General features: G+C 36.7%; 1 protein-coding gene across 1 annotated transcript in view; it reads left to right on the forward strand.

The window, feature by feature from the left end:
• ptprdb (protein tyrosine phosphatase receptor type Db) overlaps positions 1-18,366 on the forward strand; it is an 83,041-nt gene that overhangs the window by 45,026 nt on the left and 19,649 nt on the right. The window contains exons 9-19 of the mRNA XM_084104308.1: positions 4,714-4,824; positions 5,796-5,807; positions 8,776-9,045; positions 9,947-10,528; positions 10,640-10,782; positions 10,889-11,030; positions 12,785-13,087; positions 13,448-13,641; positions 15,100-15,123; positions 15,422-15,539; positions 17,637-18,290. Of these exons, the coding sequence (XP_083960434.1) occupies positions 4,714-4,824; positions 5,796-5,807; positions 8,776-9,045; positions 9,947-10,528; positions 10,640-10,782; positions 10,889-11,030; positions 12,785-13,087; positions 13,448-13,641; positions 15,100-15,123; positions 15,422-15,539; positions 17,637-18,290 (2,553 nt within the window). The remainder of the gene's footprint in view (positions 1-4,713; positions 4,825-5,795; positions 5,808-8,775; positions 9,046-9,946; positions 10,529-10,639; positions 10,783-10,888; positions 11,031-12,784; positions 13,088-13,447; positions 13,642-15,099; positions 15,124-15,421; positions 15,540-17,636; positions 18,291-18,366) is intronic.

Here is an 18,366-nt window from a genome sequence, read left to right on the forward strand (position 1 = left end):
GGTTCATTTGAATAAGTGTGAGCTTATTTAACGACTTCAAATGAACACGGACCAAAGACATATAAATGAACCCAAAATAGTATGTTATGATGTCACAAGATGCAAGCCTAAAAAGGAAAGAATTCTCAAGCATTCGTGTTTTTTCTCATTATAGGAGCTATGTTGTTTATCAGTTCAGCACAGGCATCAGAAACAGCGTCTCCTCGCAGCATTTTTGTTTGTGTGCGCAACAGAGCAATTTCTGGCGCTCTTTTGATTCCTTTACACATTTTATAAGCTCTTTGTGAGTTCTCAGCTGGTAAAAATACCATCATATGTATGCACATACAAGGAGCACATTTAGTACACAGCATTGTTTTGGATGTTCAGTAAGTTCCGTCTCAAAATATACATGTATGTAATAAAAGCATTTTTTTTTCTTTGTTTTGTATCTTTAGGTTTACAAAATGACAAGTGTGAACGCTAAGCAAAACAGGACTAAATGTATCATTTTCTTTTTTGGTTCAGAGACTCCAAAGTGTGAAGCAAACTACAAGTGTGAACCTAAAACTTTTTTTTCCCCTTTTTTTCTTTAGTTCTAATTAGGGTTGTGCCCGAAGCTTAAATACGAATTCACAAAGGCACAGAAAACGCATTCTACGGAGCCCCTAAAGGGACATGGTTAGGCTTGCAGCGGTAGTCGGTTACATTACAGTATATCAGATTTCACTTGTCACGTGAAGATAGTAGGAGAAATAACTGACAGGACGATGTCAGAAGATTTGGTGCACAACAGATCCTGAGAGTCATTGACAAATAACTTCTCTTGGAAAATGTGGTGTCAGTACCGCGCGCGTGATTGCGAATTCACATTCAAAAGTGATTTCAATACCCCGCATATTGATAGCTACTTCCTGATGCCCGAAAATTCTATATAATATAATTACCCAACTAAATAATTGCGAGAGAACGCAAAAGCATTTAAATATATATTTTTTCATCCCATTTCGTATTTTTTACATCACAATGTCCCTTTAGAGGCTCCGTAGAATGCGTAATTTATTTTCCGTATTATATATTCGGCTTCGGGCACATCTCTACTTCTAATCCCTATTTGCATACTATAAGTAACTTTGCAACTACATGTCAACTGTTAATGTATTAGTAGACTGGGTTAGGTTTAGGGTTAGTAGAATACGTTGACGTACTTGCAAAGTTACTTATATGAAGTAGAAGGTCTGTTGGGGAACCATTAAAATAAATATTAGCAGATATTAAGCAGACAGTCTACTAATACTCTAATGACTGGTACTTGACATGTTGTTGCAAAGGAACTTCTAGTTAGTAGAATGTCTACAGTGAACTATCGAAATAAAGTGTTACTTAACACATATTTTATTATGGAAATATTTTACTGAAATAGGGATACACAAATAGACATAATTTTTTTTTATTAAAGCATTTTTTAATTATTTGTAAAATTGTAATCATATTTGAAAATATTTATAAAGTATAACCATTATAATCATTAAAACGTGCTAAATGACGGAAAATGTTCAGTTCTTTTTGCTTAAGACGACCTCTGTTGCCATCTCATAAAATCCCAACATACACTTTGCACTTAAGACATGAAGAGTCTCCCTCCTCCCCTTTCTCTTTCTTGCACACTTTATTTTTGCTGTTTCTATTTTATCCCTCTATCTTTCTGTTTTCTTTCTCTGTATCTACTTTTCACTCTCTCTCTGTCACTTTGTTTTTTTCTTCTCATTCTCCCTCGCTGCACTAACTCGTCTTCTCTTTAATCTCCCATCTGCTTTCATTCTCACACATCCAGGGGGTACGCCTATCCGAGGTAAGAGACTAAAGCAACCCACCACATCTATCCTCACCTTATCGCTCTCTTTCTTTCTTCCTTTTCCCCTCTCCCTTCCTCTCTCTCTATCTCTCTCTCTCTCTGTCTCTCTCTCTCTCTCTCTCTCTCTCTCTCTCTCTCTCTCTCTCTCTCTCTTTCTCTCTGATTGTTTGACTAACCGTGTCATTTTCAGAGATTGTGTTTATCATGATTAATGTTTGGGTTCTGTTGCCATGATAAAACTAAAAAATAAAAAGTGTTATTTTCATGGTGAATTAAAATCAAATAGACATTCATTTTGTGAGTTGATAACAATAATTTGAAATCTCTACTTTAGGGGAGAAAAATGAAAGAGGATTTACTTTAGTGGTTGTTTAATATAGTTTTTAAAGGCCCCATGACATTGTCTGATGCAGTTTTCTTTCTTGTGGTGATGTATTACCTATTGAAAAAGGAAGCATGGGCAGGACATATTGAAAGGCTCATCCCTAAAACATATGTACGAGGTATTAAAAGGAGGGATGTTCTCATTCTAGATAGCATATTCTCTAACCAAAAATTGATAGATGAGTCAGATCTTTTGTTTTTGGCCTGTTGTCCCAAAAGGCTATACATTTAAAATGTGTGTATCCTCTAAAAGTGCATAGCATTTAAACAAATTCAAAGCTAACTGCCATGGACTAAATTTTTAGAATATTACATTTTTATGGGATCTTTAAAGTTTTATGTTTAGTCCCCTTTCCAACCTTTGAATGGTTGCATCGTTGCTTGAAAATGAAAAATTTTTTATATGCTATAATTTTTTAGTAGAGTAGCAGATATCAGAGATGACTTAAGGCCCCGATATACTTCAAGCGAAATCGAAGTACGAACTGATGTGATGAAATGAAATTCGTTTGGAGTTCGTTTTGGGAGATCAAAACAGCTTGCCAAAGCGAACTTTCCGGAAAAGTTTGCTACGGCTGGTAAACACTGTTATACTACCATTGGTCCGTGGCGATTATGTAATAGGTGGGTGTGCACTGAGGCTCCGCCTTCTTTCTCGTGGAAATCTTTTCTGGTTCATTTCTCCTGCTCAGTCTGTTGAGGTCAGACGTCCGCAAGAAAAACATGAACACACTGGAGATCAAGTTGTATTTCTTGATTTTAAGCAATTTATTGTATAAAGTGCTATATAAATAAACATGACGTAACTTTACTGGAGTGCCGTAAACTTTACAACTTTACTTGTGACAACACATCCACGTTGCTATGATCAGATACTTTTCTTATGCTTTATTAAAATGCTTGCTGTCTCAGTTTCATTGTGTGTTTATTTTATTATTGAGAGGAAAGCGCGCAGCATGTATTTACATATTCATCTAAACTTTGCTCTCAGCAGTATGGGCGGCATCAGATGTTCATTAACAGTATATCGCTGGTCACATATTTTAAACTTTGTTTTACCCCTAAACTTCGCCATGAGTATATCGGGGCCTTTATGCGTTTTCCAGATAAATTATGGGAAAAGAGAAGCGATTAGCTAAATTAACTTATTATATATTGTGAAAATATTGACCAAATCTGATTTTTTTCCCCAGTAATTTCCGTGACTCATTTTACCGTAACTAACATTACAGAAAATATTGATATTTTTCTGAAATGCTGTTAATTTATTCCAATTAAAACATTTTTCCTGCTTTTGCTGTTTTTCTCACGCTCTTCTGATCCCTCTGCGGATCTTTTCACTTCTTTCTCTCTCTAATTAAACATCACTTCATTTTTCAGCTAGAAATTTCTACTTGGATGAAAAACCAGGCTTTTTATTATTTTGATCTTGTCTTTTTAATGAAGCCTTTTTAGAATCTGCTCTACATGCTGTGCAACAGCCTGTGTCTTTTCTGTCTGTCTGTGTCTATATCTAAATATTAATATTTAAAAAAAAAAAATGATTGAAAGAGACTTGTCTCCTTTGTTTCTTTTTGGTAAGAACACTTGATTGCTTTGTTTTTGAGATATCAAGGCAGTATTTTGTTTATTTTATTCTTGGCAGACTTGTTCCAGGAGTTTTTCTAAATACTCTGATGATTTATATGTTGTTTTAACTCTCTTGGCCACTGTAATTTTGTCCTGATATTTACATGTAAACCAGTTTGTGTGGTGTTGGTATGTCTGAGTTTCAGTTAACAAAATTGTTGAACTCTATGGACAGCATCTGTGACATACTTTTGATTTTCCATGTAAAATAATTTTTACTCATCCCTTAGTTTGTGAAAACAAACAGAAATTGTGTGTACAGTAATGCACTCATAATAGATGTCAATAGAGCAAGGCAAGCCTGATGACCGATATGTTGCAAATAACTTTTTTAATAGTGTGTAGGATTTATAATTTTCTTTTAATAGATTAGTTTAAAATTCATATAAATTATTTAATTTAATAAATATAATAATATAATATAATCATTAATAAATATAAATTAATTCATTTTTTTTCCATTAGTTTATATTGGACTTTTTTCCGACACATGATCCGACTAATAATTTGGTTGTGCAGACCTTTTTTTTTTCTAGCTGGGAAAAAATATAATATGTACATAGAAGTATTGCTACTGTTTATGACATTACGCTAGCATTATATAATCTTTTACTAACGTTGTGAAAAGTATGTGAAATTACAGTAAGTATATTAACTTAAAACAATATACAGTATATAAAATGTCTTTGTTTGGCGAGTTAAATTATTTTCTGTGATGATCAACAGCAGGCCACAGATACTGTCGATAGAGCTGAACTTGTACAGAACATGGAACATTCGATCCAAAGGACTGGGCTGGTGACAAAGTATGTGCATGTGTCGTTGTGTTGTAAATGTTTTGCGTTTTTATGTGCATATGTATCCAGGTGCACTTCAGATTGATCAGAGTGAAGAAACTGATCAGGGTAAATACGAGTGTGTCGCAACCAACAGTGAAGGAACGCGCTACTCGACACCAGCTAATCTTTACGTCAGAGGTACAGCTTTGAGTTACTTATTTGAGCGCTGTAGAATTAAAAATTTTAACCTGTAACTACACATTCTTATGAATAGATACATGTCAAAGCAAATCTCTGTAGTCTGATCGGTCTGATTCTTCTTAGATCATCTCCTCTTATCAAGGTCGTAACCATGTCTTGAACATTGGGGGGGACCAAAGTTTTTTCTTTTCTTTTTTGGTGTTTTTATTTAAAGAAATTAAATAATTAAAGGATTAAAATGAATTTAAGGGAATAAAGCAGAAATAAGAACGGTAAAAAAGTTCCAGGTCTAATTGTAGCCTATATAGTTGTGAAGTAATCCATTTAAACTCTTTGCAAATAATATTTTATTTAAAAATATGCACACATACACTCTTGTTTGTATGTCTAATATGTCAAAAAAAAAAAAAAAAAAAAAAAAAACGGTTCTTGTCTCGTAACATTCATGTCGAAATTAAAACAAAGAAGTTGAGTAGTTTGCATCACTGTATATTACTGTGGGTCGTTAATCGTATATCTGTCGTAAAACAGTTGTCAATTATTAAATGTTTAGCTACTTATATCTTATTACGCACACGCTCTTTCCCTGTAAAAACTAAAAGCGTTGCATTGGAATTCACACGCGTCTTCAGTGAATAGTAAGCCCCGCCTTCTTTGATCTGATTGGCCATAATTTTGACATGGCGCTGTTAGACCGCCGAGGCAGACCAGCCTAAAAATGTAACTTTTTAAACTTTCTGTCATCCTAACAACAAACAGAGCGTTGCGTAATGGAGAGCAGCATTAAGAAATATCATATATTTTGGGGGTGGGAGGGGGAGGGCAATTTGTCCATTTCTAATTAAATACTTGTCCCCCTCAATGCCTATGGTGGTTACGGCCCTGCCTCTTACGTACCTTAGACATGTTGTCATTGTTTGTTTGTTTCTCCCTGTTGGCTCACGTCTCACTGCTGGACTCCTGTGTAGAATTAAGAGATGGTGAGTGCTCTTCAAACTAGTGCTCTGTTTCTTACTCTAATCTGAGTTTCAGACCCTCACATCTACATAATCCTTCTCCTCCACTGGGATTTCCTCCCTCCGGACAGTTTAACTCACTTTCCAGATCCTAATACTGCATATGTCATTTGACACTAATCCACCACATTTTACCTGATCCTTCTTAACTGCATTCCATAACATTATGCTGATAGCAAATGATATCATGGTAATGCCATGTACCCATTTGAACTTCTGTCCATTTACAATTTACAAAATTACAATTTATTTCATACATTCATCCTAGGTTATTTGTGTGTTTGTAATAGTATACTGTGAAGTTACTGCTCCATTTTCACAAATTATTTTCACAATTTGTAAGCAGGGAAAAGTGTGGGAATTTTATTTTGAAAGGAAAATAAGATAGAAGTAAAATGTATTATATAATATGTTTCTTGGACTCATCAAGAAATCATATATACAGTGAGGAAAATAAGTATTTGAACACCCTGCTATTTTGCAAGTTCTCCCACTTGGAAATCATGGAGGGGTCTGAAATTGTCATCGTAGGTGCATGTCCACTGTGAGAGACATAATCTAAAAAAAAAAATCCAGAAATCACAATATATGATTTTTTAACTATTTATTTGTATGATACAGCTGCAAATAAGTATTTGAACACCTGTCTATCAGCTAGAATTCTGACCCTCAAAGACCTGTTAGTCTGCCTTTAAAATGTCCACCTCCACTCCATTTATTATCCTAAATTAGATGCACCTGTTTGAGGTCGTTAGCTGCATAAAGACACCTGTCCACCCCATACAATCAGTAAGAATCCAACTACTAACATGGCCAAGACCAAAGAGCTGTCCAAAGACACTAGAGACAAAATTGTACACCTCCACAAGGCTGGAAAGGGCTACGGGGAAATTGCCAAGCAGCTTGGTGAAAAAAGGTCCACTGTTGGAGCAATCATTAGAAAATGGAAGAAGCTAAACATGACTGTCAATCTCCCTCGGACTGGGGCTCCATGCAAGATCTCACCTCGTGGGGTCTCAATGATCCTAAGAAAGGTGAGAAATCAGCCCAGAACTACATGGGAGGAGCTGGTCAATGACCTGAAAGAGCTGGGACCAAGGTTACTGTTGGTAATACACTAAGACGTCATGGTTTGAAATCGTGCATGGCACAGAAGGTTCCCCTGCTTAAACCAGCACATGTCAAGGCCCGTCTTAAGTTTGCCTATGACCATTTGGATGATCCAGAGGAGTCATGGGAGAAAGTCATGTGGTCAGATGAGACCAAAATAGAACTTTTTGGTCATAATTCCACTAAACGTGTTTGGAGGAAGAAGAATGATGAGTACCATCCCAAGAACACCATCCCTACTGTGAAGCATGGGGGTGGTAGCATCATGCTTTGGGGGTGTTTTTCTGCACATGGGACAGGGCGACTGCACTGTATTAAGGAGAGGATGACCGGGGCCATGTATTGCGAGATTTTGGGGAACAACCTTCCCTCAGTTAGAGAATTGAAGATGGGTCGAGGCTGGGTCTTCCAACATGACAATGACCCGAAGCACAGCCAGGATAACCAAGGAGTGGCTCTGTAAGAAGCATATCAAGGTTCTGGCGTGGCCTAGCCAGTCTCCAGACCTAAACCCAATAGAGAATCTTTGGAGGGAGCTCAAACTCCGTGTTTCTCAGCGACAGAGAAGATCTGTGTGGAGGAGTGGGCCAAAATCCTTCCTGCAGTGTGTGCAAACCTGGTGAAAAACTACAGGAAACGTTTGACCTCTGTAATTGCAAACAAAGGCTACTGTACCAAATATTAACATTGATTTTCTCAGGTGTTCAAATACGTATTTGCAGCTGTATCATACAAATAAATAGTTAAAAAATCATACATTGTGATTTCTGGATTTTTTTATTTAGATTATGTCTCTCACAGTAGACATGCACCTACGATGACAATTTCAGACCCCTCCATGATTTCTAAGTGGGAGAACTTGCAAAATATCAGGGTGTTCAAATACTTATTTTCCTCACTGTAACATAGGACCATCATTTAAAAATATTACCGAAAAAGGGGTTACACTTCACAATAAGGTTCCATTTATTAACATGAACTAATGAATTAAAAATACTTAACCAGCAAAATAAGTTAATTCCAACATTTACTATTGCATTATTAAAATCAAAAGTTTTATCTGTTAAAATGATTTAATGGTCATTGGCTAACATGAACTAACAATGAACAGTTTTATTTTTATTAACTTATGTTAACAAAGATGAATAAATACTGTAACAAATGTACAGAGAATACAGTTTCATTTCAAATAAAAAGGGGGAGGGGGGATTTTACTAATGCATCCCAGTATTGTTATTAGCATTTTCATAAACCAGCCAGTATTTTAAAAACTTTTACAACATTTAAAAGACAAACTCACTTCACTATCTGGCACACTTTACCAATGCTTGGCTAATCCTTAACAAAATGTACCTGTATTTGTACTCCAGCAATTCACCTTAATATATGACCTTATATTATATTTATGAAATATGATATTTTTAGACTTAGATAAATTTGCTTTGATTAAAAAATGATAAAAAAAACTGTAGAATATGCACTTTGACGTCAAATACAGTGTTTAGCATAAGAAATGCACATCACTTTTTAATGTGCATCTCTCGATCACAGGCAGCTGTATTTGATGGCGTCTTTTCTTTTTATAACATTTGTATACATATTTGATGGCTTTTTCTAGTACATAGTCACCTGACAACAATTCTGCATAGTTTGACCCATTAAAGAGGTGACACAGCCTAAACCTAACCTCTACATAACACATTAATAACCTGCAGCGTACAACACTCTGAGGGCGTATCTTATTAGAAGCGGTGCTCTCTGTAGCATTAATAATGTCTTTAGCATGAGTTAGTAAATGGCTCACTGTCTTTTACACCCTCAGTGCGTCGCATCCCTCCTCGGTTCTCAGTGCCACCGATGGATTATGAGATCATGCCGGGAGGAAGTGTGAATATCTCCTGTCAGGCAGTGGGCGTTCCCATGCCATATGTCAAGTGGATGCTGGGAGCCGAGGATTTGACACCAGAAGATGACATGCCTATTGGGCGAAATGTTTTGGAGCTCACAGATGTACGCCAGTCTGCCAACTACACGTGTGTGGCAATGTCTACACTTGGAGTTATTGAAACTGTTGCCCAGATCACAGTTAAAGGTACACAGGAGTGATGTTAAAAGACTCTCAAAGAAAATGCCTAATGTTATTGAAGAAAAAAAAAACATTTAGTTAAACAATAAGTTCCATAGGAGGAGCCAATATTAAGGAAGCAGGGGGGCTGATGGTTGTTCCAAAACCTAGTGAGCTGCCCTGCTGTCTCTTGCCTGGCTAACTAAAATGTAACCTCATATAAGTCAATGACTTGGAACACTCTTCATAGGCTACGACTCATTCTGAGTGCACATCAAATACATTTGATTTCAAAAGGTTTGTTCATTTTTTTTTAAGCAAACAAGCTGAAATAAGCATAAAAATTGCTTGGGTTTCTGCTTCAGTATTTGGCAAGTATTAGCTATTATATAGGTATATATATATCTTTTGTTACAACCTTTGCATTAGGAGCGTCTGTAATGCCTTTACATGCTATCATATGTCATGTAATTTCATGATACTAAATGAAAATATGTTAAATAGTATTTAAAGTTTCGGAAAGTAAGTAAGTAGGTAAGTATTTTTCACTACCATTCATAAGTTTGGGGCCGGTATGATTTTTTAAAATGTTTTAGAAAGAATTCTCTTATGCTCACCAAGACTGCAATTATTTGAACATGCATTAAAACTGTAACATTGTGAAATAGTATTACAATTTAAAATAAATGTTTTTTTTATTTAAAAATATCTTAAAATGTAATTTATTCCTGTTAAATCAGAACTGAATTTTTATCAGCCATTACTTCAGCCTTCAGTGTCATTATATTATATTATATTATATTATATTATATTATATTATATTATATTATATTATAATACAGTCATAAATAAGCCAATTTACAATTTTTTTTGTAAATCTTTGAAGAAATGTTCCCTAATTTATTTATCTCCCTCTTCAACTCCATAGCCCTCCCCAATCCTCCAGGAGCTCCAGTTGTCATGGAGCGATCTGCCACCAGCATTACTCTGATGTGGGACAGTGGAAATCCACTTGCCGTTTCTTATTACATCATTCAGTATCGTCCCGCCTCCTCCACCGACACCTTTAAAGAAATTGATGCCATAGCAACAACTCGTTACAGCGTGGGTGGACTCAGCCCCTACTCGCACTACCATTTCCGGGTCATGGCGGTGAATTCGATTGGCCGCGGCCCACCAAGTCAGACCGTGGAAGCTCGCACAGCCGAACAGGCGCCTAGTTCCCCTCCTCGCCGTGTCAGAGGTCGCATGCTGAGTGGTTCCACAGCGATGGTGCAGTGGGAGGAGCCAGAGGAAGCCAACGGTCAGGTGGTTGGGTACAGGGTGTATTACACGTCGGATTCGTCTCTGTCTGTGAGCCAATGGGAGAAGGAAATGGTTCGAGGGGCTAATTTTTTAAACATACGAGACCTGACACCCAACAAAACATATTATATTAGAGTGCTTGCCTTTACCGCAGTCGGAGATGGACCTCTTTCCAGCGATCTGCACATCATTGCCAAGACAGGAGGTGTGCAGTTTGTGAAGTTGGGATTATTTTATAGATTCTAATATTGCAGCTTATTTTGTTTCGGTTGCATCATTCTCTAAGCATTGTCTTTCTGCCTCCACTCATTTCTAGTCCCATCCCAGCCCACAGAACTGAAGGCAGAGGTGAAATCAGAGACTAGCATTCTTCTGTCGTGGATCCCTCCTGCTCACAGCGGCACAGATGCCATCACTGGCTATGAGCTCATTTACAGGCTTGGAGACCAGCCAGAGCAGGTACGTACACAGACACACACACACACACACACACGCACACATACAAAACGTTTTAATTTTGTAGTGTCTGGTTTAATGCTATTTCCTTTAAACCTCTCTCTTCCAGAAAATATCATTTGATCCAAGCTCCAGTTATCTGCTGAAGAATCTGAAGCCGTTTTCCACCTACATTTTTCAACTAGCAGCGCGCAGTAAACACGGCCTGGGGGCATTCACCAGTGAAATCACCGTTCAGACTCCACAGACACGTATGAGCGATTCTATAATTGGAGTTACATTTTGCATTTCAAAAAGTTAAGGAAAAAAACAGTTCAGTAACAGAAGTTCTTTCCAGTATCTTATTGAAAACGTATTCAATTTTAATAATTCAGTGCTTGCCAAACATAAGTTACTGTCAGCATTGTTCTACCTTGGTAACAGAGTTTGACGGTAACAGAACAGGTTTTACAAAATAACTCTTTGTGTAAGAACTTTTTAGATTAAAATATGAAGAGTTCAGATGCAAAAGCCTCTAAGTGCCATCTGAAATTTTCTTCTAGAATGATAATTTTTATCAAGCTCGTATATTTAAGTTCAGTAATTTCACTTAAATGGCAATGAAAATTACCTATTAATTGCCATTTAAGTGAAATTACTGAACTTAAACAAGCTTGATAAAAATGATCATTCTAGAAGAAAATTTCAGATGGCACTTAGAGGCTTTTGCATCTGAACTCTTCATATATTCTCAGAGAGCACACATACCTTTCAGTGCTTCATATCTTATCAGTGGGAAAGTGACATCATTTCCCGTATCTTACATAGTTGTGGGAGATAATTCCACCAATTTAAAGGCAAAGTTTGGTGCGGTAACATAATTGACACAAGATTTATAAACACATTTTTATAAGATAAAAGTTATTTTTAAATAATTTAATGTTGTAGAATTAGGAAAATTACTATTTAGGGCTTATATAAATAAAATAAATGAAACATTACCAAAAGAAAAGTAAAATAAAATATTTTGATTGCACAATGATGCAATCATTATGGAATAAATACACTAACTTATTCAAACAACAAGAAATTATTATTTTAAGCTATGTAAGATAATAGAAGAAAATATTGTATTGTTATGGCCTGTAATATCTTGTGATCCATGACAATAGGTTCAAAAGTTGAGGTGACAAAAGTTATAGGAATAAACCTTTAACATTTTAAAACATATTTAAATAGAAAACAGTTATTTTAAATTGCTCAATATTACTGTTTTACTGTATTGTTGATCAAATAAATGCAGCATAAGAGGCTCCTTTCAAAGACTTTTATCTTTAAAAAAACAAGAACTTAAAATGGGGTGACAGCATTAAACTTGAACAGAATCATTAAACATGATTAAAGAGATATATACAGCTAATAAATCTATGAAACGCCTAGATTTTTATTTATATGAATTATAACTGTATCAGAAGCACATGTCATGAATCTTGCATACTCACTGAATCCATCAGTATGAACTGATTCCTTAAATGAATCAGATTTCTTCATGCTAGACATAGAGAGTACAGTTTATAGAGCATGTTTTTCATTGCCTTTGTTCACTTGGCTGTAAAGACTTGGATTCTGCTACTAGTTAGAAGTTGTTTGGGAAAGATACAGTAAACAGCTGTCAGGCTATTGAACATTTAGTGAAGTTTAAAGAGCAGGTAAGAACATGAGACACTCAATGAAAGGATCTGGAAAGAGGGAGTCAAACAAGTAAGTTTTACGTTGAATGTATTCGTTTTTCATTTCAGTTCACCATATGTGGACGATCATTTGCAGTTTGATGTCTTGCTTTATTTTACCTGTGTGTGACACCACATTTTACGTGTCAATTTTGTCCTTTTATGTCTTTTTGTTTTTGTTTTCCTCTGATTTCATTTCATTTCCACACATTATCATCCACAACAACACTTAAACTAACCACCGCTGCCTCAACACACACAATTAAACCCACCCAATTCTCTAACCACCCAATCAGAGTCCACACCCCCTCCCCAGGAAGTCACATGCATAAGCCCCTCCTCCACAAGTCTACTGCTCAGCTGGGCTCCACCCCTCACAGATGAAAACGGAATCATAACAGGATACTCCATCCGATATGTGGCAGTGGAACGGGAGAAAGACCCCGTGCAGAGGATCCCGAACATCCCATCTAACTGTTTCCGGTACCGGATAGAGGGGCTGAAGAAAGGGACCCTGTACTCTGTGACAGTTGCTGCCCACACTGACACAGGTCAAGGGCCTGAGAGCCTACCAATATTGGTCCGCACAGAGGAAGACGGTATGTGACAGTGCCTTAATTTGACCCTTGACCTGAAGCTGAGCTTCTCCCAAAAGTCCTTCAACATTTGCCTTGAAGCCTAGTGGTTGCAATATTTCCGACTTCTCCCAAGTTCCTCTTTGGATTTCCTTCTTTCAGAATTTTTCCATTTGCATAAATATTTGCATTTTTGGCTTATTCACCCTGGTGATAACATGTTCAGATCCCGTTCCATGGCTAAAGCTTTTTCCCAAAGGATTTATCAAGATAATTGAACCCCAGTACAATACCTCTTTCCCTGACCTTTCCTTGTCCTTCTCCTGTGAGCTGAAAGGAATGTTCAGCTGTGACTACATGTCCTTTACTCAAATGCCCCTTTAGTGCCCAGCGCACCGCCGCGGGGTGTGGATGTGGTGGTCTTAAACGCCACCTCTGCTAGAGTGTCATGGAAACCTCCGGTTGCTGAGCGACAGCATGGAAAGATCCGTGGTTACCAGGTGACATACGCCAGACGAACAGCAGGGGAGAGAACAGTCTCTCCCAGAATTAGGGAACACCTACTGGGAGAGCCACAGGTAGGAGACTTCACCTCATGGACACACACACACACAAATACTCTTCTGAAGTCAATGTGTGTTCTTTAGAAATGTGGTGTTTATTTTTTGAGTTGTTCTCAGTTTGAAAATAACGAATGCTTGATCTCAAAAATCAAGGACTCTCAAAATTCAAAGACATTTGACAAAAGTTTTTTACTGGTTGCGTAGAAAATCTTAAAATAATGTTTTATGGTAATTTCTTATTCAAACTTTTAAACAAGTCTTCAGTAAATCTATAAAAAGTGTTGAAGTAGGTAAATGTGACTTTTCATAAGAAATGAGATCATATTTTAAAGTTTTTGGTAAACTTTACTTTTGGTTAAAAAAATTCAACGCAACTTTGTGCATTCAGATTAGGTTCTCTTTCTTAAAAATGGTCCTTAGTAACACTACTTTGTTTTGTCAATTTGAATTTGTTAAATGTAAAATGTCTCATTCAAACAATAAATTCATCAAGGCAACTATACAGATTTCCTGTTCAACACATTTTCATTCAACATAATTTTGTTAGCCATTATATATAGTTCTATATGACAATATGTGAAGTGAACTTGATTCTAATGGTGCAATTACTTTACAAAGTAAAGATGTCTAGGATATAATACATAGACCTCAACACTTGACACACAATAACAGTCATAATCAACATGTAAAAAGATGAGCTCTTAACATCACAACACAACAAATATCTAACAATAATATTAAAATATTAAAGAGTCAGCAAACAGTAATCATATAACAGTAACCGCATAATTTATTCATGCTGCAATGTATGCTGTGAACTAAAACCCTTAACATTTCAGGGGTTTTTTTTCAGACAACTGTGTTTGACTAGTTGGTACTACATTTGGGCAGATTTTCTTTATTTTATATACTCATAATATACTGATAGCTATTTGTTTTGTCAATAAGTACAAGGTTTATCCAACTCTTTCTCTAAAAACTTTTCCATTTCCATCACACAAAATATAAAAAATTCATACATACCAAAATCAACTTGATCAAAGTCATAAAAAAATGCTTTCATATAGTTTGAAAATGTTTCATTTTTCAAGGTTTGAAGTAGTGCCACTAATTGAAGAATCACTTGCATACACTAGACTAGAAACATGATGTAGAATCCTAACTATCACTTGATCTGGATGAGCTGTTTGTTTGTCAGTAATTACGCTTCTTAGCTCAGCTAATGCTCTCTAAATGGACTTTCATTTTGCTTTAATCATCAGATAACATCAGTATCTGCTTATTATCCGCATGCTGAGACAGAACCTCCGATAACTATCTTAGAATCTAAGAGCCTTAAAACCACTATGTAATTGTTCCAGTGAACCTTTCACACTATTTATTCTCAGTAGACCTGTGTTGTTGGGAATAATCGTATTACATCTTGGCATTCAAATTCATTTTACTTCTTTTTGTGTGTGTGTGTGTAAACAGCCACAGAATGACTCGAAACAATATGTGAGTATAACTATTTTGAACATGACCCAGAATTTTAATACATTTACTTGAACCAAAGTCCCTTTTAAGGCACATCAGTTCACTCTGCGACCATCTTGGTAATGTTCCAATCCAGACAGCTATATTATATCTAGGCAATAGGAATGTACAGCTCCTATACTTGAATTGGGGAAAAATGGAATCTGTATGTCAAGATTATTTTTCAATAATTAATTTCAAATAAAATGGACATTTAGTTTCTTTGATTTTTTAGTTTTTTTGTTGAAGTATTGTTTTAGAAAGTGCATGTGTTTATTAGGACCTGGTTTTGACCGATTTATGGCCAAACACTGAATACTCTGTGACCGTGGCTGCGTTCACCTCAAAAGGCGATGGAGCACGCAGCAAGCCTATCGTCATCAGAACTAAACCATCATGTGTGTACACCTTCCCACATACATACACTTTCATGTTTTGGTATACACACTTATGTTTATCTCAGTGTTAAATAGAAAGTTCACACAAAAATGAAAAACATTTACTTATCATCATATCATTCCAAATCCAAACCCATATGACTTTCTTTTTTCCACAGAACACTAAAGGAGAAAATTTGAAAATAGTTTTATGCTCTTTTCAATTACAATTCCCCTTCCCCTCATGTGAGCTGTTAAACTTTTCAAATTGTAAGGTGTGAGCTCAACTTTTTGATTTATAAACGAATCATTGAGACCAATTCTGTGAACCAGAATTGATTCACTGAGAAGATCTGCCTCAATAATTATTTGCTAACAAATCTACTTTTATTAACTTAAAAATGCTTTAAAGAAAGCTATGGCCGATGTCAAGATTTTTAGTGAATAACACTGGATTTTGAGTCCATGAGTTCACACAATTTGTGAACTCATAAATCATTCGCACAATTTGTGAACCTGATCAAACGATTCACTGACTAAAAATAATTATTTACTTACAACTTGGACTACTACTTATAGTGTGTGTCTATATTTGTAGTGATTTATCTATATTGGATATTGAGTCTGTGATTTCAACTTTTCAAATTGTAAGGCATGAGTTAAACTTTTCAATTTACAAACAAATCATTCAGACCAATTTTGTGAACCGGATCAAACGATTCTGATTCAAAAGAATTATCTGTTAACAAACTGGACTACTTCTCTTATTCACTCTTAACCAAGGAAATATATATACCAAGGAAAGCTATGTTAAATGTCAAATGTCAAGATTTTCAATGAATTCATTTTGTAGTGAATTTTAGTGAGTCTTTTCATTTTAAAGGGGTCCTATTATGCCCTTTTACGAAGTCTTGATTTTGTTTTTGGGGTATACTAGAATATGTTTTCATGCTTGATTGTTATAAAAAGCATTATTTTTCACAGATTTTACATTATTACTGCACTTCTCTCCCCATTCTGCCTCGAACGCGTCGTTTTCGATGAAGCCCCTCCTTTCTGGAATACGAAATGTACTGTGATTGGTTAGCTGGCCCAGTGTGTTGTGATTGGCAGTGCTTAGTGCGTTCAGGAAATGTCCCACCCCTCTATAACTGCGAGTTCTTCTCTAGTGTAAGTATTGATGATGGCGTCAATTTCAAACAAATTCGACCCCGATTCAGAGTTCAGACCCTGACAATGTTAATTTGCAGACAATGCAGAATGAATTTTATGCACAGACTTTGCAAGCACGGATTTCACAGGACCTTTCAGAGTGCTATGTTTTTTGTAATTTTCTACATTATAGATACGATGTTATCCACCATTTAATCATGATATTTGTCGGAAAACTAAGGTAATACAAACAGTAATCGTAATCACTTCAGTAATCACTAAACCATGGTTAATTTTCCTAAGGAGCAGTGAACCATCTTACAAAAGTGAGATCTTACAAAAGCTGTTCTCCATAAAATGTGCAGCACACAGATAAACGTTAAGCCTTAGGAAGGTCAAACAAATGAGCTTTGGAAACGGGGTGAACAAAACAGCATCTCTTTGACATAGCGACAACACTGTCTTCTCTAATGCAGCTCAACCAGGCCTCGTTCTCTTTTTTGGGCATTCAGTGGGCGGAGATTATTTAAATGAGGAACATTATGACTTCATAAGATCCGGAAAAATCGTGTTGTAGTCCAAACGAGCCGTTCGTTGTAGTTCTTGAAAAGTTGATTCTGTTAAATAATATATCTCCCTTTGGAAGGTACTTTGAGCTTTGTAACCTTGCAGATCTTTTTTATGCACAAACAGCAACATTGCACACTTACTAAAGTGGAAAAGCATAATAGGACCCCTTTAAAGCTTCGGTCCCTCTTCATTGTAATTCAGTTGAAAAGAGCACTGTCTTTTGAGAATTGCGCAAGAAAGTCTTTTTTGGAGCTGTGAAGAAAATAAAAACAATTTTCATTTTTGAGTGAACTATTGTAATAACCTGAAAGTATTTCACTCAACTTAACACATCATGATTTCACTACAGCGCTACATATTTAGTGTTGATCTAAAGTATTGTTCTCTACTCCACAGTGCCAGGTTTGCCCCTGCTTACAGTCTCGCCATCAGAGGATGGCACTGCCCTACTAAAATGGCGGCCTCCCCCTGCTGGTCTGTCTCCTGTGCTGGGCTACAGGCTCTCATATGGCCAGGCTGACCCGACCTCAGACTCCTTCATGGTGCAGGAGCTAGACGCTAAGGAACGCACCTACACCGTCTCCTCTTTGAGTGCAGGGGTGCTGTATGTGTTCCGGCTCGCGGCCCGTACCATATGGGGTTATGGTTCAAGCGCTCAGGTCACATTTTTAACACCAAACATGGTGCAAACAACCACAGATGACATGGTAACAATCACGGGGACAACAGACGGTCAAAATGTGAGCATACAAGAAACCTTGCCGCTTTTGGCTAACTTAACGGCTGAAAACATCAACTCCTCGTCTGTGATCCTGAGATGGGAGCGACCAAGAATCTATGACCGGATCCAAGGTTACCGCGTGTGGTTCGCTGTCACCTATAGTAATGGCACGGATATTGCCATGGAATCAGACGTTTCGGAGGCTACAGTGGTTCTTAATGGCCTACGGGCAAATACTGAGTATGTGGCGAGAGTGTGCGTGCTTAGCAAACACGGCCCTGGGGCCTATAGTCTCCCCATATCCATCAAAACACAACCAGCACAGGAAGGTATGACACTTGTATATCCTCACATACAAACATTTACTCTCAGGCAACCCTTCCTAATCAAAACCACTACATTTTC

This window comes from Abramis brama (genome assembly GCF_963993115.1).
Source record: "Abramis brama genome assembly, chromosome: 2".
Classification (NCBI taxonomy): domain Eukaryota; kingdom Metazoa; phylum Chordata; class Actinopteri; order Cypriniformes; family Leuciscidae; genus Abramis; species Abramis brama.